A 25,273-nucleotide genomic window follows, 5' to 3' on the forward strand; every position below is an offset into this window, starting at 1 on the left:
GCCATGGATAGAACTCAACAAATTGAAAAAAAAAATTGTATTAACCCCGGTTATAGGCAAGTTACTATCTAGACACTTTTGGCATGGAATGGTACAGGAAGACTGGGAATGGAAGAAGTCTCAGCTTGCCAGAGCATCAACACCCTAACCACATAAGAAGACAGTGGGAATGGTCACCTTTGCAGGCCTCTGCTCCAGGTGAGGAGTGGGGAAGGACAACTTGGATGAGTTCAAGGTCTTGGGCAACTGCATCAGTGACCTGTGGTCACAATTGTATCACTTTTTCCAGGTTTTGCTCTCACCCTTTCCTTGGCATGAACTACTGCATTTGTCAATGCAGTGATAACCCACTATTGTAGTAAGCAGCCCCAACTCTCAATAATCTCAGTAGCCAATACCACAAAGTACTTTGCACCCAGAGAAAGCACTCTACATTGAAGGGGCCGGTGATTAGATTAGATTATCTATCTATGCCTGCCCAGACAATCTTCCTATCTTAAAATCAAGCATGATATGCAACATAATAGACACCATGGACCAATAGCACATCATAGTCAAAGGGCCTGGAGTTTGGGAGGACATCTTTAGTGTGCCATTTTAGAAATTCTGCCTCCTACAGTGACAAAATAAATATAAATAAGTATTTGCAATGTTAGTATGAAGTAGGCACAAAGTAATCAATGTTTGTAGAGAGTCTAGCAGATGATGTGCATTCTTAGTCTTCTTATAAATGACAATGTTGCCATTATCACTTGACTGCTTCTAAAATTATATGTCTGAAATTCTTGTGACTCAAGTTTAGTTTTAGTTTCTTTTACAGGACTGCTAGATACAAGTCCTCTCCTTGAAACATTCTTGCACAGATTATTAACATTGTTTATCTTCACTTTTTTAGCCTTGAAAACGTACCATTGGCTAAAATGATACATGCATGTTTTGGCTAATTCTCATAATACATAGTACATTAACATTTTCTCATCAAAAAAATGCTTCATTGAAATGTTTCCTGAGTCTAATAGAATGTTATTAGTGTGACTGAGCCAAGTCTTAGAAAATGATGCATTGTTTAGGGAACAGTGTATTATTACTTATAATTCAGTGATAATTGCAGTTTGGAGCCCTTGGTTCATTGCAAGGGACAATTATTCTATGCTGAGAGCCACAGCCGAGTCTGTATGGCCCCTGGCATTTTGCCAACAGTATTGATTGACAGGCAAGGCGTTAATATCCGCCTCTGCCGCTACTTTTGAGTTCTCGCGCTATTTTTAGTTCTCACGGGGATTCCCCGGGAGTTCCCATTGGTTGGCGAAGTGCAGGAGGAGGGATTTCCCGGGAAGATATTTCCGGCGGGGAGTTCCTGCAGGAGCCTCGTGGCTTTCGGGAGGATTCCCCAGGAGCGTGTGTGAGGTTTTTTTCTTGCAGTAAAAAAATAAAGTCTGTTCTTGCTTCAGTGGCTCGTGATTTGTGCCCAGCCAGACTGCGGCAATTCTAGTACTAATAAAAATGTAGTCTTCAATGTGTTGATGTATTTCAACCACTTTGTAACTCATAAAAGTCAAGTGGGTCACTAAAACCCATACTAATGTCTCCTTTTTTAGAATAAGAAATCCAGGGCCCTTTCTCTCAACTCATATGAGTATTCTCACAGGTCAATGGCACCATGGTAATTCCATAAACCAGAAGATACAAGAAATATTGCAATAAAAAAAAGGTCTTTCACATAGCCTTCTTCAAATGTTCAATTATCTAGCATCATTAATAGTAGTGAAGTAGTAACAACAAAGAAAAATCACCTAAAAAAGACTTTACAGATTTATTCTGTTGATTTTAAGGTGCTTTAGGGTCACCTGATAAGTCATAACATATAAAGATAGAGTAAATTAAGACCTATGACTCTTTAATAATTTGCTAAGAGTACATACTTATATCATTAAAAAATACAAAATTAGAAATGTTTCAAATTAGAATACAAAACGTGTTTTAAAAATGCTCCTCAAATTCTTATTGCAAGCATACGTCTTGACAGTTTTCAAATTTCTTTTATAATCATCACAGGCAAAACATTTACTCTGTAATCTAAAGTCTGAATAATGACAGAAAAAGAGACTCACTGAATTAAAAAGAGGTTAAAAAACGAGTTACAAAAAGCAAATACTGTGCTGCTAGGTAATTGATTGATTCCCTTTTCCCTAAAATCAATATTATATCTTAAGTTCTACTTTACCTAATCAAAAAGATGAGAAAATATTCAATATGTTGAAGTTTAAGAAAAGTTAAACGATCTCTGTCTCATCCTCAGAAGTGTCAACAATCTTATCATAAATGCATTTGTAAACCTAGTACTCTGCGGAATGGGACTTGTTGGCTGGTCCCGTGGCTGTGTGGTCTGGATAATCTTTGGCTGTATCATTGCTCTCACTGAATTTACCCACTTGCTCTATTGAAAAGAATACTATTGAGAAAAGTTATGGCATGAGTTTCAAAAATATTTTGTGCTATTCTGAGATAAGGCATATTAATGCTATAAAATACTGTCTTAAAAACGAGTCACAAGCTAAAAAAGAAGCAAATTATTTGCAGCTTTAAGGCTCTTCCTGTGGGAGAAGTTTCCACTTGACTGAGAGATCAAGTTCATTATCAAAGTCATCCAGCTCCTGCTCCTTGGAGAGCTCCAGGAAAACCTGAAAGGGAGAAAATCATAAATAAAAGGGGAGGGTTGTCACCCTGCGCAAAGGGTATGCACATACAAGACACTTAGATTCATGGATGATGTGGAACCACTAAAGCCAACCCACCTGCTCCAGGGTGGACTGCGAGAGACTGTACTCCTCCAGGTTGAAGCTCTGTTTGACTGTGGAAGATGAAAATATATTATAGGTTCGTATATTTTTTATTTAGGGAATTTTATTGAGTCATGTCTTCAAAGCACATACAAGTAGATCTTAAATATAAAATAGAAGGTAATAAATATTCTTGGGTTGAGTATGAAAAAGCATATGCACCATATGCTCATATAATAGGAAGGAAATACTGTCCCATTTTCATAGAGGTTTGTGGCAGAGTCACCTCAAGAATGGAAGACAATATAAAAAGTTCCAGAATACCCATGCTAGCTAAAAGACAGTTCCCTCTGTGCTGAAAACTTCCATGGGCCCCTCTGTATCTCCCCTCATTCTTCTCTGCCTTAATATCACAGGCTGATATTAAGAGATGTCTCCCAGTGGGTCTTAGCAGAGGAAAGACCAGCCAGAGGGACGGAGTGGGGAGGTCATAGCATTTATGCTTTCACTCCCTCCCTGACACTAAGTGTGTCCCTTGATTGAAAGTTACTGTCTCTCCAAGGTGGTAAATTCCACCTGACTCTGACTCTACTCCCAGGTTCTCTTCCCCGCCCCGCCCACCTCTGTGAACCTAAACATGGTTTTGCTGTTTCTTGCTATTATACTCCTTTACAGGAGCCCCTGGTGTTATAGTTACAGCTCTGATGATCCAATCAAGCTTTGCTCCAGATTATCCCTTCCCTCTTCCCTTTCACTCTACTCTGGAGAGGGCCCAAACTTCAGCTTATGAATCAAGAACAGAGTAAGAAGAGAGATAACACGGACTATCCCATCTTCCCAGCTATAGACCTCCAAATTGGAGGCAAGCCTGACTGGGGAGAAGCACATGACCCTAGAGTTTGGTTGGAGTTTGCATTACTCAAATATGATCTGGTGGTTAGGAAGAATGAATCTAAGAAGAATTGTCACAGGGCATGCATTTTCCTGCATGGTACCCAGCCTAGCTCACTCCATAAATGTGTTGCAGCTGAGAGTGCAATGATGCCTATTGATACCTGGATTAAAAAAAGTGCTGGCTTATGTCTCCACATTTTGCACTTTGTGTCATCTTCACACAATAGGATAGGACTGTGATTTTAAAAAAATGATGTGTGTTTTCCCACATAAAAATCTTAGTCTCAGCAAATTAAGCACAATGGAAGGAATTTGGGGTAGGAGAGAATATTTTTTGAAAGCAAAAACATTAGAAATCTCTTAAAGAATAAGCTGTATCGTATTCTTGGGAGACAGCCTTCCTGGAACATCAGTCTTTCTGCTACTGATCCATTATAAATGTTTCCTGTTGATCAAAGACCACAATGGGAATCCTTCCCACAAGAATGATGTAAGACTGACCTGTAAGCCAAAGTGGTCAGTATAAAATATAGAGCATAGAGACAGAGTAAACAAAGGATGAGAAAAAGAAGACCTTATTGGGTAATTATAATGCTGTCTCTAGGAGAAGTCCCTCTTTAAAAGCTGGAAAGCCTGAGGCCTCTCATAAAGTCAGGAAGCAAGCCAGAAAGCACAGCTCAAGAGGAGGCCTGGGGAGAGTTCATAGCTCATCAAGTTTCTTACACTAACATGGTGAAAAACAAGCCCAGGTTAGATCAATGTGGTATGCCAATACCAAAAACCAGGGACCCCCCAAAAGAGTCATGGATTAGCCCACCTGAGCAAAGAGAGGAAACTTCTTATCACTTTCTAATGCTATCTAAAAACACTCAAGATAAAAAAAAAACAAATTGATATTTTTCTGCTTGTATAAATCTGTGGATGTTGCAGCTCTGAATGTCAATGGTCTCTTTCCCCCAGAGCCTTGTTCACTGAGGGCAAGGTTTCTGGAACTGAGCCCTGATGGCATGTTTGTTAGATCATTCTTTCTCATAGGGACTTCCCTAGGCAATGTGGATGCTCATCAGTTCTCTGGCTTCAGCCCTCTAGATACCAGTTGCTCCCTGCCATCTTACTGCTACTCATAAGAGCCAAAAGCAACACCAGATGTTGCCAAATCACCCCCCTGCTGAGAACCACTGTATTAGAAGACTCAGTGATTTATTTAGCATGTAATACCACAATTCGTTATACATATCTTTTTATTTCTGGTTTGGCTTTTTTCTGTTGCTCAGAGTCTCATCTCTACACAGTCACTTGCCTATCTCCAATTTGAAGAAAGCCTGGGACAAAGGTTGCACATCCTCAACAGGCAACTTATAGACCAGGAGGGAGGAGAACCTGCAAAGACAAGACAGTGACGCTGAGCGCAAGTTTTCAAGGGCAGGATCTTAATGGGTACATGTCTGAAAAAGAGAAACAATTTTGTCCACATTTTGTTTAAATACACACAGTGTATGGTCTTGGAGACAACCTGAGAATAAATTCTCTTTGACCAATGAAAAGTTAATCCACTAAGAAGAAATTGGGAGGCACAGGGAGAGATGCACAGCATCTATGCCTCCATCAGGGAGAAGCAAGATTACTTCTTCTGGTTCTTAGTGAAAAAAGAAGGACTTTTAAATAAAAAGCACCAGGTTCAACTCCAGCGTTCACCACTAGCTATCATTATTACTTAATCTACCTAAGCCTCAAGTACCATTACTAATAATAACACAAAAGCTAAAAGACACCATTCACTGAGCTTTCAGTGAGGCCCAAAACTGAACCATGCGATTTACGCAGAGCATCTCCTTTAATAGAGGATTATTTTAGTTTCTAGAAAGGGCTGTTCAAATGACCTAAGTAAATGTATACATCAGTAGCTGGTGCAGTATAGAGGTCTCACAAATGCTAATTCCTTTGCAAGATTCTACCTCTAAATCAGCACTTTGTTGTCTTGTTTTTCCTCCTCTACTAGCCTTGGAATAGGAGCCTTTCTGTAATTAACATAATTAACACACAATTATTGTAGAGTTACCAAAAAAAAAAAAAAAAGAAAGAAAGAAAGAATGACATAGCGAGGCCCTGAGCAACTTAGCAAGACCCTGTCTCAAAATAAAAACTGAAAATGGGCTGGGGATGTGGCTCAGTGGTTAAGCACCCCAGGTTGAATTCCTTGTATGGAAAAAAAAATAAAGCCTCTATTTCTTTCTGTAAAGGCCAAGATAAAACAAACAACACCCGTGTCTACCTTTCCTGCCTTGCAGCCTGGGGGAAGAGCTTCAGGATCTCAGCATGGAGGGACTCCACATGCTCAGGGGTCTTCACCTTCATCTCCAGCAAGTAATCTTTGCCAAATTTGCTTTTTAGGTGCTGAATGGAACCGATACACCTGGAGGTTGGGGAGGATGACGTCAAGCAAGGTAAGGGAGAAATCTACTGCTGGTGCTATTTTACCTCTGAGGGCTGGGGAGGGCCACACAGAGCTGGGAGCAGATGCACCAGCTCCTCACTTTGGCAATGACTTTCTACCAGAGTATGTTACTGGGGGGTCGAGTGTGGGCCCAGACGGGTACTCACCTCAGCCTTCCGGACACCATGATGGCCACGCGGTCACACACGGCCTCTGCCTCTGCCATGTAATGGGTGGTCAGGAGGGCACCCCGCTCTGAGTTTCTAAAGGTGGCCCGGATGGCCTGCCTAAAATTAGGTCAAGGGAAAGTGATATCTTAAGCAGATGCTCAAGGTATTGTGGAATTTTTTTTTTTTTTAATTTCCATTGTGGCACATAGTGAACATTGAAACATGAAGTGAATTCAGCCTAGACCCAAACCAGGATTCATGAAAGGATGAAAAGCATGTAAATAACCAATCTATTGATTAGAGCTTATAATTTAGAATGTGGCTTAGACAGAACATAGAGGAGGATACTGGGTAAAACGTTGTTTGGAAAAATGCTGAATTTCAGGTGTATGTATGAGAGTAGAGGGAAAAAAGACAAAAAGGGGGAACTTACTATGAAATATGTATCACAATATATGCTGTAAAGGTACAAAATGACAGACTTCAGAGATTTCCAAAAAATAATTACAGAACGTATTGAGGACCTGGAATGTTTCTTTTATCCTCCTTTAAGAATTGTGTCTTGGTTATGTTGAAGAAAGATTGTGGGCTGGGGTTGTGGCTCAGTCGTAGAGCACTTGCCCAGCATGGTGTGAGGCACTGGGTTCAATTCTCAGCACCTCATATAAATAAAAAATAAATAAATTAAAGGTCCATTGCCAACAAAAAATAATGAATAAATGCATAAAGGATCGATTCAATTAAGTATGCATTGTGCATACCCAGAAGACCTAAGAAAAAAATAAAATTATTAGAGTAGGCATTGGTTTAGGGCATTGGTTTGGGGCATTGGACATTTATATTTACAGCATATATATTTTGATTATTACATATTTTATAGTAAGTTCTCCCTTTTTGTTCTTCTTCCCTCTGCCTTCTCATATATACTCCTGAAAGTCAGCATTTTTCCAAACAACTCTTTACCCAATATCATCCTCTATGTTCTGTCTAAACCACAATCTAAATTATATAAATGAATGCATCTTTTTCTCCTTAATAATTGCAATATGAAATCAGACATTTCTTCCCTTCATTTTGCTTCTCGTGATAATAGATTTTCTAAGAGAACTGCTTTGAAGGTCGGTTGTTATAGGATCCGTAAATCCACACGGAGTTGCTCATGATCATGCCTTACCACATGTGTTGCTGCCCCTCAGGGTCCATCCCAGTAGATGGCTCATCCAGAAGCACCACTGATGGGTTCCCCAGGATGCTCAGCAAAAAGCACAGCTGGAACAAGAGGGAGAGCCCATCCAGCACTGGTCGGCAGGGTGCACAGAGCTACCCCAAGCCCTTCTCATACCTTTCTCTTTATTCCCTCTGACAAAGTATTCACAGGACCCTTTAGCTGGTCCTGCAGCTTGAAGACATCCACCAACCTGAAGGAGACACAATGCATGAACAATGGGAATCAAGAACAAGCAAATCAGAAAAAAACACTGTAGTAGAGAAATTTGTAGTTGAGGAATTTTAAAAATTTCTCTATTATAGTCATCAGAGTGGTAATAGCTTTGAAATCTCCTGGAATAGTGCTATGGCATACATATAATTTGTCCCCAAATGGTTAATGTGGTGGAAGTTTGGTTTCTAATGTGGTGATGTTAAGAGGCAGTATGGACCTTTAAGTGGTGGGGCTTAGTGGCCCGTCTTTAGGTCATTTTAGGGGCATGGCCTCACAAGGGATTTTGGAATCCCCAGCTCCCTCTGGTTTTCTGTCAGGCCATGTGACCTCTCTATCTTCTACACATCCCTGCCATGTCATCTGCTGTTGGGCCCTCACCAGAGGCCAAACCAATGGGATTGCTCAATACCAGACTTCCAGCCTCTAAAACTGTGGGCAACTTTCTTCAAAAGTAGCTGGCCTCAGGTATTTCGTGATAGTAGCACAAAATTGACTAATACTATATGAGTCCTTCATAGTTGTTACAGTTATATTTTCAATAATTTCTTTTTATATTAGCAATAATTAGTACACTTTCTCTCTCCAGGCTCATCGGGTGAGAAAATAATAGTGAACTGGGGTTCTAGATGCCCAAATCTTCTCCTGTGAGCAAGGGATCAGTAGCTAGAAAGTGCCTCCTCTGATTTGTGTACCCCCCCCCCCCCATAGACAAATGGGTGTGGCTCCCCACATACTGTGTAATGATGGCAGAGGCGTCCCTTTTCTTCAGCCCCTTCACAGCGGCATACACCTCCAGGTGTTCCCTCACGGTCAGGCTGGGCCACAGCACATTCTCCTGAGGACAGTACCCCAGGAACCCAGGAACGTCCCCTCCACAGCTTCCTTTCAAAATCACCTATACAAAAAAGTTCATTCTTAAAGATTATTCAAAATTGGGTGTGTTTGTCACATGAGTGTGTACTCCAGTGGCCTTCTCTTCACATACACGGGCTCTAAGAGTAAATATGTAATCACTTCAGGAAAAAAAAAAACGGTGATAAAACACTCAATAATTCAAAAAGCAAATCTTCCTCCTTGTTAGAGACTTTGTTACCAACCCCAATGCCAGGATTGAAGTCAAAGTTTCTTATTGGGTTGTTCATTGCTTGACTTCATTTGTTGATCCAAATACTCAAAAGAATAGATACTTATTAAGGATTCTGTTTCGGTCGTAATAAATAATTATAATCATAGGGTCTATTTCACAATGAGGCAGTGGTTCTCAGTCAGGGGCAAACCTTCCCCCAGGGTACTTTTTTTTGGTACTGGGGACTGAACCCAGGGCACTCTCATGAGTTATACTCCCCAGCCCTGCTTATTATTTTGGACAGGCTTTTGCTAAGCTGCCTGGGCTGGCCTCAAACTTGTGAACCCCAACTCAGCCTCCCAAGTAACCAGCCTCCCAAGTAACCATTTAGCAATGTCTGGAGACAGTTTTGATGGCCACAGTTTGTGTGTCTGTGACGTGGAAAGTGTTATACTGGCATTTAGTGGGTGGAGACCACAGATGCTGCTAAATATCCTACTACATACAAAAATTATCCAGTCTGAAACATCACTTGTTTCAAGTTTGAGAAATCCTGAGCTAAGTAATAAGTGAAAAAACTTCACATTGTCTGCTCCATAAGAACCAATAAGCCCATAAGAGCATTTCTTATTCCCTGGGCTGTGCAATAATAGCTAATGTGAACTCAGTGCTTGCTATGGGCCAAATCTAAGCATTTCATATATTTTGAACTATGTTATCCTTACAGAAACCCTAGATATGTTATGTGTTTTACATATGAGAAAACCAACATGTGCATGGATTTGCACAAGGTCACAGAAGGTAAACCTGGAACTAGATCTATCTTCAGAATCCAAGCCTTGAACTTGTTGCTATATTATCTCTCCCCAGTACAAAAGAGGAGAAAATAAAGTAACTTTGCCTCATGGAGCTTTTGTTCTAGAGAAAGAAGCAAACAAACAAAAAAATAAAGATGTAAACATGTAAGTGAACTAATTAAAGGTTCTGCTTCACGATTTCAAGGAAATAAATGTGTTTAAAAAGACTATGAAGGTTTTAATTTTGCAAATAATGTAGGCCTTTTGGAAAGGTAGATTTTATAGTGACCAGAAGGAGATATCCAAGCAGATGAAGAGCGAAGGGCAGGGTACCCCGGCTCCAGGGAGACCAAATCCAAATGCATCAAGGGCCTGATTCATGCTTTGACCATGACCCTTGCTGCTCCATCATTGGTTTATTTTAAAACTGATGTTTTTAGTTGTTTTTTTTTTCTTTATTTATCTTCTTCCCATCTCCCTCCCTAACCGTGGGGAAAGTAAGATTAATCTTCCCTCCATCCTAGGCCAAGTTACCTGTCCTTGAGGTCACACACCAGGAATGAAGGAATCCAGACTTTAGGACAGGCACCAGAAGATTTAAGAAACAGCTATCTCTAAAGGTTACAAGAGAATTCTGACCCCTAACTGGGCACAGCTGGAGTATTCACTTTGAATCACCTGTTTAAAAGCCCTCTGTTTCCTGATGGTTAGAACCCTAGCCTCTTGGGACAGGAGTCCCCAGTGTTTCTCCTTTGCTAACAAAACAATAAAAGTTTTCCTCCAAACTTTGTCCTCATTATTGGATTGGAATTGGGACAAAGAAAGATATTTCAGTAACATAAAGATCCTACAATAAGAAGGTGAATGAGGGTCAATCTAACAAGGGGTAAAGGTTGTGAAAGACAGTGACAAGGAGCCCAAGTCATGTGGAGCCTTTTGCAGCCACTGTAAAGATTTTGGGTCAGTTCCAAGTGGGAGATTGTAACAGAGAGAGTGACATGACCTCACCTGCGTTAGCTGGGTGAGGCAAGAGTGGAAAGGGAAAGAAACCCATCATGTCACCACCCCAATCAAAATTCCTTTGTCAACATTCCCTCTGACTTTAACCTCCTGTCAATAGTATTTTCCCTCCAAAGTGGTGGTCCTTTGTCTGTCCATCATTTGGCCTTGACAAGTGGAATAGTATATTACTCAGGTTTTTGCTTTGGAGTTTAGACAATTATTATTATTTTTTCCTACCTCTGATTATTATTGTCGTAATAAATCCTAGGTCTTTTGCCAATAACCTGTTGTCTTTAAGAACTTCAATGTACCTACAGTAATACCTCCTGCTGCTTAGCTTCCCACATCTTTACAGCTGTTGGGTCAGGATGTGTCACAATAAGAAAGTTTCTGTCGCAGAGACCCTCTGTAAAGACCTATGATGTTCTCCTTGCTGATGGACTTTTATTATTACACAAGTCTCACACATCCATAATTACAGAGCGTAACTAGAGAAGAATTATGAAACATGAAGATTTGCAACTGCAGTCACTTTAGCAGGACTTGTCATTATTCTGACTGTGGTTTTTGATTCGATGCTTCATGAGACAGTTCAACTGAACAAGTTCTTAGGACAGACAGGTCAACAAAGTTAAGGTCTCTGATCTCAAGACACCTATGTTTCCATTAATGTTTTACTCAACAAAGGGCACAGTATAGGTAACATCAGCCTTTTTTGACAACTATTTTTGGAATCAGAGAGTGGATTTTTAAATTAATCCTTTTCATCTGATGCATAAATCCCACTAACTTATTAAGGGTCATCTGTGCATTTTTAAGATTGTGATCATCTTCATTGTAAAGCATTGATCTGGGCGGCGTTAGTGACCATCTCTCTGTGGGTTTTACTGACCTGCCCTGCGGTTGGTGTTGTGTCTCCAGTTATCATCTTAATGGTAGTACTTTTCCCAGCTCCATTGTGTCCTAGCAGCCCTATAACTTCACCTGTAAGAAATAGGTATACTCAGAATATGCAGTCATTACAAGATAAAAGCAAATACCACTGGCAAGCACTAGGTGAAATGTGCTATGTACATTATTTCACTTATTCTTCACAAACATGCATCCCTGATGTTATTACTAGCCTCATTTTACAGAGGAAGAAGCTGAGGTTTAAAGAACATAAATATCTTGCATAAGGTCATGCAGTTTGTAAGAGGCTGAGCTGGAATTTGAGACACATTTTTATTTTAGGTTGGTTGCATTCAATGAACATTTTCCATAACATGCGCTATTTGTTAGACAAGAAGAATGCACTAGTATGCTTCAGTGGGTTCTGGTCATTGTGAAATTATTTCATTGTAAAATCTGTATGGAGGCTGTGGGTGTAGCTCAGTGGTGGAGCACTTGCCTGCATATGCAAGGCCCTGGGTTCCATCCCCAGCATCAGAAAAATAAGTAAAAAGAAAAGGCATATTTGAAAATAAATCAGAATAAAATCTAGCCATCCATTTTAACAGAAACACTGTCTCTTATTCTGTCTGTTTGTGTCTCTCTTTTTTAATGGAGCAGACAAAACTGTCTTCCTAGGCGAGGAGAAACCATGTCCTAACTCTACGGGAGGCTTGAAGAAGGAAGGGGCAGCCTTAGCCAATAGATGCCTTGGCTACATTTCCTGATCAGCAAGAGCTGCCCCCAGATTGAACACCCATCCCGCCTTAGAAAGATCTAGTCTTCAGAGGTCCAAATCACACTCCAACAGAACCGTAGCTTCCAACCTTTTTTAACACAGAAAGAGACGTTTCTTGTGGCGATTTTTTTCTTCGGTCTGGAAAAGCAGTTTTTCTTTTTGCCTGCATATTCCTTCCGCAAACAGCTGGCAATGATGACTGGTTTCTGAAAAGACAGGCCAGTAGCCAAAGGGCGTTATCCTCACCTTCAATCCAGAGAGTGCTCCATACACCTTCCCACCAAGCCTTCTTCTCTATAAAACCATCCATCAAACCAGTCTTTCCGCTACAAGCTGCCATTTCAAGCAAACTCTCCCAAGGCTGACTTCCTGCAGGGGAAGGGCTTTTGCAATTCACAAAATCTTACTTAGGCTTGGCAACGTTTAGCTGTATTTATTAAAACTATCACCCTAGCCAGGTGTGGTGATGCACACTTGTAGTCCCAGCAGCCGGGGAGGCCAAAGCAGGAGGATCTCAAGTTCACAGCCAGTCTCAGCAATTTAGTGAGGCCCTGAGCAATTTAGAGAGAACTTGTCTCAAAATAAAATGTAAAAAGAGGCTAGGGATATGTCTCAGTTGTTAAGTGCCCTGGAGTTGTTCAATCCCTGGTACCCAAAACAAAAAAAAAAAAAACAAAAAAACTATCACCCTAAAAAATAAATTGACAAGTTCATATTTCTCTGTCCTCTGTGTATGTGTGTGTGTGTGTATGTGTGTCTGTGTTTGTGTGTGCGTGTGTCTGTATCTGTGTTTCCTCTGCTCTCCTAGCTTTGTGAGCACCATGTACCTATTGAAGTGAAGTCATAAACTACACAAGTAAGGATGAAAGAATCTCATGTGCTTTTCAAAAATTAGGATTAGACAATTGCTCTCTTTATTGGACAGACAAAATCATCTGGTAAAGAATGGGTTTGTAGGTTCTACCTGGGGCAGATCCAGGATAGCCATAGCATTGGCTGTTCTTGTTCTTTCTATCTTAACATCTTCATCTTCTCCTTCAGGATCTTCTGGGTTTGGTGAAACATCACCACTTCTTGGAGAAATTCTAAAATCAAAACAGCATGATAACGATGGGTTTCCAGTTGAAACTACGTGTGGCAAAAATACTGAACCCCCTCTATCCTACTATCAATTATTTGACTAGATTAACGAGGTGTGCACAGCACAATCTTTATTCTTCTCCTCTCTGCCACTTGCCTTTCAAGCAGCCCAGGTACCATCAATGAATCAAGTGATGCTACCCTTATCCTGCCTTTGCTTTTACCCAAGTATAATTCTCCTCATTGGCAATGACTTTTTCATAAACAATAATATAGTATACATCCTCCAACTATGGGTTCTGAGGCAGGGCTGTAGGAGAAAAGGAACCTAGAAACTGTGTGTCATCTTGTCACTCTCTACCCTACCACCAATGTTAGATTGGCTCGATTGGCCTTCTGTGTGGTAGTTCAGGTGTTCAAGGCACACCTGAGTCATGGTAAGACCTTCCCCATAGTTTCCTATTTGAAGATTTTCCAATTACTAGCTTCCATTTCATTTTCAAATATTCAACACAAGCCCTCACGTTTGTTACGACTATATCCTCAAACTCAGCAACATGCCATGAATTATAATAATTTGAATTTTCTCCACCTGAACACTGGGTCCTTTCTCATTGATTTCCTCCTGAAGTTCCTTTCCAGACATCCAAGAACAAAAAGGAAAATGAAACAATGGAGGTAAGGCTAGGGAAAGAGAAAGACAAGCAAAGTGAACTTCATCATAAAACAAGAATTTTCATTATTACAACTGACCAAAGAAGTTTGATCAGATATAAAATTAACATTCTCACAAGTTTGAAAGACAATCTGTTACTCAGAGAAAGCGTAACATAAATATACTAAAAGGACATTGATGACAGGTGCTACGGGTGCTGCTTAGAGTTTGGGCTTCACACTTGGAATGAGGTAGTCATTGTAATGATGGTGGTTCAGATTGGAAAACGTGTGTGTGTGTGTGTGTGTGTGTGTGTGTGTGTGTCTTCCATTGCCTAAAATGTCCAAACCTTTTTAAAGTTATGCAATTCAGAATCTCAAAACCACACAAAGGTTGTGTCCCCCGTGTTAGACAGTTGAGAAGGAAATGTCTTCTTACTATTAGCAAAGCCAGAAATAGCACGGGAGAATCTGAAGCTTCTGAGGAATCCATAGAATCAAAGGAAATCTGTAAAACAAAGAGAATATCTAAATGAACCTTCCATCGTTCATGAATTTCCTTCCTCTTAAGATAAAGTAATGTCTCTTAAATGACCTTGCCACCATCCTACCTGAGGAAAAGTCATTTTGAGGTACTGGGGATTGAACTCAGGGGCACTTGGCCACTGAGCCACATCCCAGCCTTATTTTGTATTTGGAGACAGGGTCTCACTGAGTTGCTTAGTGCCTCACTTTTGCTGAGACTGGCTTTGAACTTGTGATCTTCTTGCCTCAGCCTCCTGAGCTACTGGGATTACAGGTGTGTGACACTGCACCCAGCAGGAAAAATCATCTTCTGATTATAGTGGTTCTCCTTCTCCCAAGATGTCTTACAGGCTGCCAGACTGTGCCTGCGTGTAGACTGAGGTGCTTTTACATGTAACACTAAGTGCTTAGTTGCCCACTCTCCGTAACTGGACCCATCCAAAATGAGTTTTAGCCTCTCTACCATCCAGTTTTACTTTTTCAGTCTCCTTACTCTAGGGTCCTTACTATGAAACTTGGAGCTGATGAACCTCCAACCCATTGACCACTTTTCCCCACTGTCCATAATCTCCCTCCAGTCCTTTTTTGTTTCCTAGTTTAGAATCCAGGGCCCATTGCTTAAGGCCTAAAGATGATCCTAGCACATGACTGGAAATACTTACCTCAGAATAAATTAGCAGAGAGCCAATCATAGTGAAGGGTGGCACTAATATGGTGGAGAAAAGTAGCCCTAGGAATGCGTATTCATTGAGATCATTAGCAACTATGGTGAAGACAGTGACCTAAAAGAAAAGCACAAGGTAACATCACTAAAACTTAATTACCTGAATTACAGGATGTTTTCAAGGAGGTTAGACATGTAGCTCATTATAGTTTTCTATGTCCATCTCACTCCCAAGCCAGTATTTTTCATTATGCTCTTTTTTTTTGTGTGTGTGTGATATAAGATTAGGTGACAAATCTATTAGACTGAGTGTGAAATTTCCAGGAGATAAACAGTGCTTCTCAAACTCAATGGGCATACAAATCAGCTGGGGTTCTTGCTAAACTTCAGATTTTGATAAAGGAGTTAGTTATTATATATTAACTGCATTTTTACTTATTTATTTTTCATTTCAAAATAAGTCATCGATGTCTTTTTAGGTGTAAGCATACCAGATATTAATTTTCATAGTGGCATAATATTTCTTTGAATAGATGTACAAGAGTTCACAATTTTGCCTTTGGAAAACATGCTGTTTTCAACTTTTCTGGTCCTAATAATTAGTGATGGTCTGCGTAGATTCTTCTGTATGGACACATTTAGTCTTGAAGGAGAGATTCCAAAAAGTATGACTGCATATCAAAATTGAAGTGCATTTAAACATTTCAACAACTACTAAAAATATTTTTCAAAAAGATCCTGACAATCTGTTCTCCAAAAGCCATGATCCAGTGCATATCATGTCACACCTCACTCACACAGAATGCTACAATTAACTATTGCAGGTGTTCTTGACCTAGTGCTGATATAGATGAATAATTTATAATTTTACCATTTGATATGATATTAGCCCTGGTTTTATTAATCTGCCCCTCTTGTTTTTACATTTTCTTTTCACTGAGCATTTTTAGAAATCATGTGATGTTTTCTTAACTCATGTTTTCCTTTTTAATTTGATGGTTACTGGTAGTGAACTATCATTGCATTCTGAAAACAGTCATACTTGGCTGTTTTTTACTATTACTCTTTTAAATTTACTTCTAGGTTTGTTTGTTATCTTTTTACTTAAACAGCTGTCCTTTATTTTTTTCCCAGAGAATTTATCAATGTTTTCCTTTTTTATATTATCTTTCTTAGGTTTATTTTATTAAAGCTATGCTTGTTTTATAAAATGAAAGGACTGTTCAACTTAATGAATTTTTCTAGTTAAATATTTCAACATGCTTTAATTATCCCTCCAAAAGTTATTTAATCATATGCATATTTAAATGAGTCATTGGTCCTTGCCAGTGTTTTAATCAATTTTTCTTTTCCCGAATTTTATATTTTGACATACCTTGGTTGGGTTCACTTTAACCCTCAATTGTTATATCTATTATATTACTATTTATTCCTATGTAGTTTTTTTCTCTTCTTTATTTAATAGGTTATTTTTATTCTGTTTTAACTACACAGAAGAATTGAGAGGGAGGTATAGAGATTTCCCAAATGCTTGGTACCCCCTCCATTACCAACATCTCCCACCTGGGCGGACAATATGTACCTCCTCCATTACCAACATCTCCCACCTGGGCGGACAACTGATGAATCTACACTGACACATCATTATAACCCAGAGTCAATACTCTACATTGTGGTTCACTCTTGTATATTCTGTGGGTTTGGACAAATTATAAATGACACATATCCACCACTATAGTATTATACAAAAATTTCACTGCCCTAAAAATCCTCCATGACAGTTGTTTCAGATTGGCTTCTTTCACCTAGTGATATGCATTGAAGTTTCCTTCATGTCTTTTCATGGCTTGATAGTCCATGTTTTTTTAGAGTTTTCTGGATGGACCATAGTGTATCCAGTCACCATCTTGGATGCCTTGGTTGCTTCCATATTTTGGCCACACTGAATAGTGCTGCTATAACATCTATGTGCAGATTTTTGTGTGGTCTTCTTTTAAAAAGAATAGCTTATTAGAAGCTTCAATCCTTGAGTTCCTATTTGAATGTGTCAAATCTTTCCTAGAACTATAAATTGGGTAGATCTGATTTTGGAGAAGAGGAATATCCTTTACTTCCCATCAAAGATATGAAAACTGACATACAGAATTGTGGGAGGAAACTCTGGGGGTAGCTCAATTTTTAAATTTTTTTTTCTGGTTGGTTTCCTTTTATTTTTGAGGTGCCTTTACTTTGAAGATTCATATCTTAATGAGTATTCAATCATCCATATCAGTTCTTTCTTATGTTAGAGGGCATTTCCTTCTATTATAACTTCATATGTAGATATAATTATCTCATTAAAAGTTATACATACATATACCTAATATATTAATGACATGAAAGACATAAATTATTTTTTTGTTGTATTGGCTTTGTCTTTGTGTCTATTTTTCAGGGTTTTTTTTTTTTTTGGTCATTGTTTTTGAATCATGGGGATTATCTCCATCCCCATCTGTAATTAGATGTCAGCCTTTTTCAGAATTCACTCACAGTTCTGTAATTGTACTGATGTTTGGTCCAGATCTTTATAAAATATTTATGATTTCTTCTGAATACCCTTTCTTTCTCCACCAACATCTACTTATCTTTCCCTCTGAGCAATAATTTAATGAAGGGTGTTGCTTTCTTTCTACATCTTTGAAGCCTGGGGGCATGGATGCATGCAATGTGCTCAGGTTGGGCCTTGCACAGCTTTTGTACTTTCTTCTGTGAGTGATGTCTGTGTTTTGCATCAGTTTTCATTTACCAGTAGGCAGTGCATCTCATCCTCAGGGAGTGGGCACACTGTTAGACTTTGGGCCTTACCCCAATTCAGTTCAGAGACTTATAAATTAGCAAGTCCCAACATTCACCTTCCTCAAGGTAAGGAGTTCTTCTCCTAAGGGTTATTATTATTATTATTTGCCTTTGCTTGGGTTCTCAATTCAGCAGTATCCCTAATTCATTAATTAGAGACACCTTCCAGTATCTTATCAGCTAACTTGCCCTCATTGGAATTGTTTGTAGAGGATGGAGGTGGGGTTAATCATTCTAAGTCAGTGGTTCCTTTCCTTGGCCATCACTTTTTCACCCCAGTTTTATTTATGTGTCTCTACTAACAAAGATATCCTTTGTCTGTTTATCTAATCAATTTCAACTTGTATAGTGTTTAAGTCTCTATATAATGGCTCATTTTTTTTTTTTGCCACCAGATCTTTCTGTTCTGAAACAAGTGATCTAAATTCTACTTCTGTCTTTAGAGATAATTGATATGTACTTTGCCATTCTTTATTATTTGCTAAACAAAATATGAGTCTTTTATCTTCTTCATGGGTTTTACCACTTTGTAAATATGTTCATTTTTTTCTTATTTAAGACTTTTGATATTGAATTCTACTATATCTATTACTTGTATATCTATCTCTAAGTTCTTCTATTAAAAAATAAATGCCTGTTTAGTCATCGCCCATGACTTGGGTATTTTGTAAGCAATATATAGCTAGCTGTGTTTTATTTTTTAACCCAATCTAGAAATCACTATCTTTTTTTTCTTATTCTAAAATTTGTATTTACTCATTGTATTTTATTTTTTGGCTTCTTCCAAATATTGACAAATATTTGATGATGTGAAGTATCCCACACATCATTCCCTGCACTTTCCATACCCTCCTGATAATACAATCATTTCAAAAAGCTGTTTGTCCAGGTCTAGTAAAATTGAACATGTAAATGCAGATCTAATAATTCCACTACTAGGTTTATATTTCAAAATAAAATACATGGATACAAGAGAACAAAAACACATATAAGAAAATTAATGGCAGTGTTAGTTCTAACAGTACAAAACGGTTCTAACAGTACTTGAATGTACAGCAACAATGCATAAACGAGTTGAAGCATAAGCATCATGAATGCAACAACATGGGAAGAAATGAACTATTATTATAATCATCAGCAGGTCGACTCTAAAAGACACTGTGGATTAAGAGCAGATACTTAGTGCATTCTACATGATTCCATTTTTATTAAGTTCAGAAACTGGCTAATGTATGAATTTAAAACTATGAATAATGATTTTTTTTAAATAAAGAAAAAAGTTAGAATGGGGGATGAGGTCTTCTAGGGTCCTAGTAATGTTTTATTTCTCGATGTGTCTGGTGGTTTTATGGCAGTACTTACTTTAAATATTTTTGTGTGCTTAAAATACGTGTGCTTTTCTGAATGTAAGATACACTCTTCAATTAAAAATTATTTTTAAAAGACCACGTTTGTTAATATGTGGAGAATAATGCGCAGGAAGCAAGAGTAGAAGCAGAGCAGTTCCAGGCTGGTTGTAGTACTCTCGGTGAGACATGAGGAAAGCTTAGACAATGGACGTAGTGGGAAGGATGGCGCCCACTGAACAGGCTGGGCAATGTGCATGTGGATGGGATGCAGGAAAAGACAGAGAGGAAATAAAGATTATTCCTGATTTTTGGTATGAGCAATTTGCTGGGTGGATTTTTTTTAAAGTAATAACATAACCTATTAAAAGGCAATGAAAAATAGGCTTGACGAGTCGATTATATTTCAGATCAGGATCATTGAACCTCCTTACAAATATTCAATGACACCAACTGAACTATTAGGGGTGAGAAATCTTGCTCAGAGGAGTCTTGAGCTCTGGAAACACGTTGGGGTGAGTCATCATTCACAGATGGTCTATACACTCACATGCAGCACATTCTATATATATCCAATTATCTTAGAGCAGTTAAAATTTCATAGAGAGCAATATTTATTTGCCATTCTAGTTAGTACAAAGATTAAAATATATACTCCTGGATTTATGTAAAAATGGTTAAAAATAAAGCAATTGGCAGTATTTGCATACTTACAATTAAGAAGAAAAATGACCAAAGGCCACTATTTTTTCTGCCATTTCGAAAAATAAATGAGATCACATATGTCAAGAAAACAAGAGAGGAGACATATCCAATACTGCACAGGACCTGAAAATGGAAATATTTAGGTTGGGTAAGGTAAATACTATTTAGGAAAATAATAGTATGTATCTCTGAACTTTCCAAAACTGTAGCATAGACCATTTGAAGTTCTTTGGTTTAAAATCAATAACATTAGTGCATTCATGAAAAATAGTCTAATAAAAACTATTTCTTAACTTTTGCCACTTACCTGAATTGATAAGTTTTGAATTATAATTATAATCTCCTCTGAGCTAAACACATAATCCATTATTTGCATTATAAGGAGAATCAAGAAGTACAGGGGAATGTCCACCAGTGCCTGTCCAAACCAGTAAGCAGAAGGGTAGAGGCCAGAAATCCACAGCTGGGAATGAACTTTTCTCTGGTAAAGAAACAGAAGAATCATCAACAGATACAGAAGAGTTGAGACTAGGTAAATTGTTTTTTCTTTTAATTTTTTTTATTTGTTCTTACTAGTTATACATGACAGTAGAGTGTATTTTGATGGATTTTATATATATATATGGATTATAACTTCCCATTCCCATGGTTGTACATGATGTGGAATTATATTGCTTGTGTATTCTTACACGCACATAGGAAAGTAATGTCCGATTCATTCTACTGTCTTTCCTTTTCCCATTCTTCCTCCCTTCCCTTCATTCCCCTTTGTCTAATCCAAAGTACTTCTATTCTTCCCTAGAGACTAGATAAATTGTAAACATATAGTCACAAAATAATTCATATTTGCTATATTGTTTTGATAATTATTATTCTGGTTTGCAAATGGCTCATGCTTCTATTATATAATTCATATAATACCACCAGCCACATTATGATTTCAGAGTCCAAAGGAAACAGGCACCAACACAAGAGGCTGACCATCCATCAAGAAGTGAGCCTTGCCTCAGTGAGAAGTTGACTCTTCCTTTCTCTCCAAAGCTACTTTTTCCTTTGATATGAAGATTTGCAAATTGCACAAAGGTTCAACAGAAGTGGGTAAGATTGCCCATAAGATTCTTAAGATGTATTCTGAATATAAACAATGCGTTTATAATTGGCACTTTATTTGCAGTCTAAGAAATAGTCATCTAAGTAGTTAATTTCATTTAAAAAAGACTCCTTAGGTTGGCATGATCAAGACTTCCTTTAAAACACTGTACTCATGGTCTTTAAGTAAACCATATTTTTCATTATTACACTGTAAAAACTAGTGAGTGAATTTTGATACTGTGACCCATTGCCAGTCACATGGTTATAGTGATTGTTCATAACATGAGTCTTAAAAAATGTCATTTGGACTATTTAAAAAGTAAAGCATAAAAATGATTGAAACTTTAAATCTAAAATTGAGTCTGTATAATGAAATTTATTAGGAAAAAATGGAACACAAGTAAATATTCTGGGAAATATTTGAAAGGAAGAGACAGGAAATCAAATGAGAGTATGAGAGTGAGAGGATATTATCGGAAAGCTGTTGTTTCCTATTCATTAATTCGTTTAATATATATTTACAGGGTTTGTACCATGTGGCTGGCTTTGTCTTGGTCATGAGGCTCTTGTGGAGTTTAAGTTACAGGCAAAAGGGCAATAAAGACAATAGCAAATTGGTATAGCAATAGTTACATAGCTAAAAATGTATAGGTATTAAGATAAAATATGGAGTAAAGTCAGAGAGGGTTCCCTTGTGAAGTGATATATGAGTGCCATCTGGACGTTACATAGTGCTACCTAGGTGACAAGTTGGAAGCACTTCAGGCAGAGAGAAGGCCCTGCCATGGGCAAAGGTTGACCTTGGGGCATGGCTGGAGCACAGTTAGCAAAGCAATAGTGGTATCAGGTTGGAATAGGTAGATATACTTGGGTCCAGATCACTATGGCTGTACAGAAGGGCAAGGATTATATTGTTGCTCCTTAGTATAGTAAGAATCCACTGATGGGATCCCAGGCAGGAAATTAACTTACATCAGCTTGTGTTTCTAAGGAAGTATTGTCACGCTGCACAGGAAATGGAGAAGGAGAAGAATATTATGATATGGAGGCAGTTGTATTTATGCCGAAGATAATGGTGGTCGATTTGACTAGGGCTTCAAAGAGATGGAGAAAAACACAGATTCCAGATATATTTTTGAAAGTAATATGATTGACTGGCTATGAAGGAAAGAGATTGGGGTTGGAGGGAGAGGTGTCAGTGTCCTGGGGTTGTCCATTAAATTTTAAATAAATAAAATTTTGAGTATAAGTATGTCCCATGCAATATTTGGAACATATGTATAATAAGAAATTATTCATCATTTATCTGATTTTGAAATTCAGCTGGGTAACTATAATTTCATTTGCTAAATCTGGCAACCCTAGCATGAATAGCTCCTAGATTTCAGGCAAGAGTAAGAGAAAGAAAAGTAATCCATTATTTACAGAGATGAGCAACAATAGAGGATTTAGAGAAAAATATTTCTGCTTTGATGATGGTTATTCCTAGTGGGGAGGAGACAGTTAACAGGAAAAGGAGAAAAGATTCAGAGAGCAACACGTGCCATGCACAGGTTTTTTAAATGAGGTCATATGGAAGTGATGGGGTATCTATTTGAATAAGGAGGGATGGGGTTCTGCCAAAGTAATGTTTGTTTTGAGATCTGGGTGACAAGAAGTCAGCTATATGAACAACAAGGGGGAAAGCATGGCGCTAGAAAGAATGGCCAAATGATATTGGTGTATTTAAGAACCAGAAGGAAGGGTGGAGTAGGCAGAGAAGGAGACTGCAATGAGGAAAGTAGAGAAACAATAGGAGACTGAAATGATGCAGGGCTCTGCCAGACATCATAAATAATTAGAATTTAATTCTTGCTTCCAAGAGAAGCTACAGGAAGTTGCAAAATAAAATAACGAGATGATGTTATTTAAACAAATGAATGCTCATTCTTGTTGTGTGAAAGGAATTGATTGCAAATGGGTAGCTACTGCAGTGGTCCAGGTAAGGAATGATGATGACTTAAACTAGGATAAACCATGCAGACAGAAGGAAATACATACACCCATTTGTGAAGTAGTACTTAAAGGATTCACTGATGGATTGGATAAGTAGTTCCGGGACAAAGAGAAACAAAGATTTACTTCAAAATTTCATGCCAGAGTAATTATAAACAATCGCCCCATTTGCTGAGACAGGAAGGTTAGGAGAAGAGCAGATCTGGTGAGGAAATGAAAATTTTCTTTGACCCATATTTGGAATATCAATTATTTATCTATGTGAAAATATCAAGTTGGCTATTGTATACATGGAAGTTGAGAATTTTGGACATAACTGGAAAGAGCCCCAGGACTAAACCCTGAACATTTGAACATCAAGCACTAACACTTAGGGGAAAGCCACTCTAGGCTAGGTATTCTTCTGAGTGACACATAGGAATTATTTCACCACATACAGAAACCTATTTCAAATAGATGCCAGGATTATGCATTTTATAAGTGATAAACCAAGGCAGAGAGTGACTAAGAAACTTTCAAAATTCACACTGCTTAATAATGGAAGAGTCAGGATTTAAACTCAGACTCAAGAAAAAAAAAAGAGGGGGGGGTGCTAAGTAGGGGGTGAGAACGATTAACAAGACCAGTAGAAAGAAAATGGTGAATGAAGAGAAGGTAGAACAGTATTTAGTGTTTCTCATGAAAGAAGTTGCTAAAGACAGGGACAGTTTAGGAGCAGAATAAATGGAGATTAATGCAGGCCCATCAAAGGCTTCTCCAGAACAGTCACAAGTCTCGGTGCCAAGCACCAGGTGATGACACCAAGGGCTGGAGATGGGAAATGGCTCTTTCAGAGCCAATGAAAGTACCACAGAGAGGTAGAAAGACCATCATAGGCTTCTTGAATTTTTATATAAAAGCATCATAAAAAATGACACTTAAAAGGCACAATCTTTTTTTTTTTTTTTTAACAATGTCAAAGTGCTGTGGTGAATCATAACCACCAAGTAGAAAGTGGAAACCACCATTAAGAGAGGGGAAATGATTAGGTCAGGAGGCAGTAGCCATAAATAAAACCTTAAGTGACAGAGTTGAAAGTTGTTATTCCCCGTGGGCTGGTAATATTTCCTAAGCTGCTCTTTGTGAGGTCTTATGTTTAAGGAAAATAACATTTTCTTCCTACTTGGACAACTGTTATTGAAATGGTTGATTATTCATTGTATCAAGCACATAGATTAGATGCACTACCTCTGGGTAAAGCTCTGGCCATAAAAGTCTAAGGGGATTCTCTAGACATTACAGGGACTGGAGGACTGTGTTGACTCCTCTTACTTTGTAGTCTCCGATGCTGCTCATCGCGATGTAAGGAATGAAACATGCGACCACTGGTAACCAGAAGAAGGCGCCACTCAGGTACTGGTACTCGGAAGGCATCTGCTCCTGAAATCATGCAGATCAGAGTGAGCAATGGCAACTGGGCATCCAGTTCCTATGTGCAGTCTTAACTCCATCAGTCAAATAAGTGAATGAACACTTCCCCAGCTCCCCTTTGCAACTTCTCATTCACATTCATTTCCAGTCCTGTGTTGTAGTAATTTGGACATTTTGAACATGTTTCCCGATGTACTTATGAAGAAGCAAGCTCAACCACATGGTATGAATTGGATAAGGTCCCACAGTTACAAACTTGTAAAACAGGCATGAAACCCCTTGCTCACTGACGCATGATTACAGCGTTACTAACATTGATATATACCAACAAGGCTGAGGTTTTAACAGAAAACAGAGATTGGGGACCATCAATGAAGGGGATATTTTGCTACTTTCAGAAATTGGTGTTAAATCCGTTCGATTCAACATTTACAATGAGTCATTCCCTGGTTCAGCATAATGCAGAAATAGTAAATTCGAATGCCTCTGTGGACCTGGCAGCAATAAACAAGTACTTGAATGTTAGAAAAGTAATGGAACTTGGAGAAAGATAGTCCACTCACGTGTTTAAATAATTGAGGCTGGTTTATATGTGCATTGCACTATTATATGTATGTTTAAAACTTTACATAATAAAAAGTTTCCATAAAAAAGGAAAGAAACAAGAATTATTCCTATGCACCTTACCTTAACTCAGCTCATCCTCTAATCTAG

At 38.4% G+C, this 25,273-nt stretch overlaps 1 protein-coding gene across 3 annotated transcripts in view; it reads right to left on the reverse strand.

Moving 5' to 3' along the window:
- Window positions 1-1,824: 1,824 nt before the first annotated feature.
- The window catches only part of Abca9 (ATP binding cassette subfamily A member 9), a 59,991-nt gene continuing 36,542 nt past the window's right edge, over window positions 1,825-25,273 (reverse strand). For all 3 annotated transcript variants that reach the window (XM_026381482.2, XM_077801385.1, XM_026381481.2), the window contains 17 exons: window positions 24,461-24,568; window positions 20,370-20,543; window positions 20,072-20,185; window positions 15,175-15,294; window positions 14,427-14,495; window positions 13,926-14,017; window positions 13,218-13,338; window positions 12,342-12,459; window positions 11,477-11,568; window positions 8,454-8,614; window positions 7,621-7,696; window positions 7,453-7,547; window positions 6,276-6,395; window positions 5,947-6,087; window positions 4,975-5,054; window positions 2,796-2,851; window positions 1,825-2,681 (listed from right to left, as the gene is read on the reverse strand). In XM_026381482.2, coding sequence (XP_026237267.2) covers window positions 2,583-2,681; window positions 2,796-2,851; window positions 4,975-5,054; window positions 5,947-6,087; window positions 6,276-6,395; window positions 7,453-7,547; window positions 7,621-7,696; window positions 8,454-8,614; window positions 11,477-11,568; window positions 12,342-12,459; window positions 13,218-13,338; window positions 13,926-14,017; window positions 14,427-14,495; window positions 15,175-15,294; window positions 20,072-20,185; window positions 20,370-20,543; window positions 24,461-24,568 — 1,836 coding nt within the window. In that variant the 3' untranslated portion in view covers window positions 1,825-2,582. The remainder of the gene's footprint in view (window positions 2,682-2,795; window positions 2,852-4,974; window positions 5,055-5,946; window positions 6,088-6,275; window positions 6,396-7,452; window positions 7,548-7,620; window positions 7,697-8,453; window positions 8,615-11,476; window positions 11,569-12,341; window positions 12,460-13,217; window positions 13,339-13,925; window positions 14,018-14,426; window positions 14,496-15,174; window positions 15,295-20,071; window positions 20,186-20,369; window positions 20,544-24,460; window positions 24,569-25,273) is intronic.

This window comes from Urocitellus parryii, chromosome 7 (assembly GCF_045843805.1).
Source record: "Urocitellus parryii isolate mUroPar1 chromosome 7, mUroPar1.hap1, whole genome shotgun sequence".
NCBI classification, from domain to species: domain Eukaryota; kingdom Metazoa; phylum Chordata; class Mammalia; order Rodentia; family Sciuridae; genus Urocitellus; species Urocitellus parryii.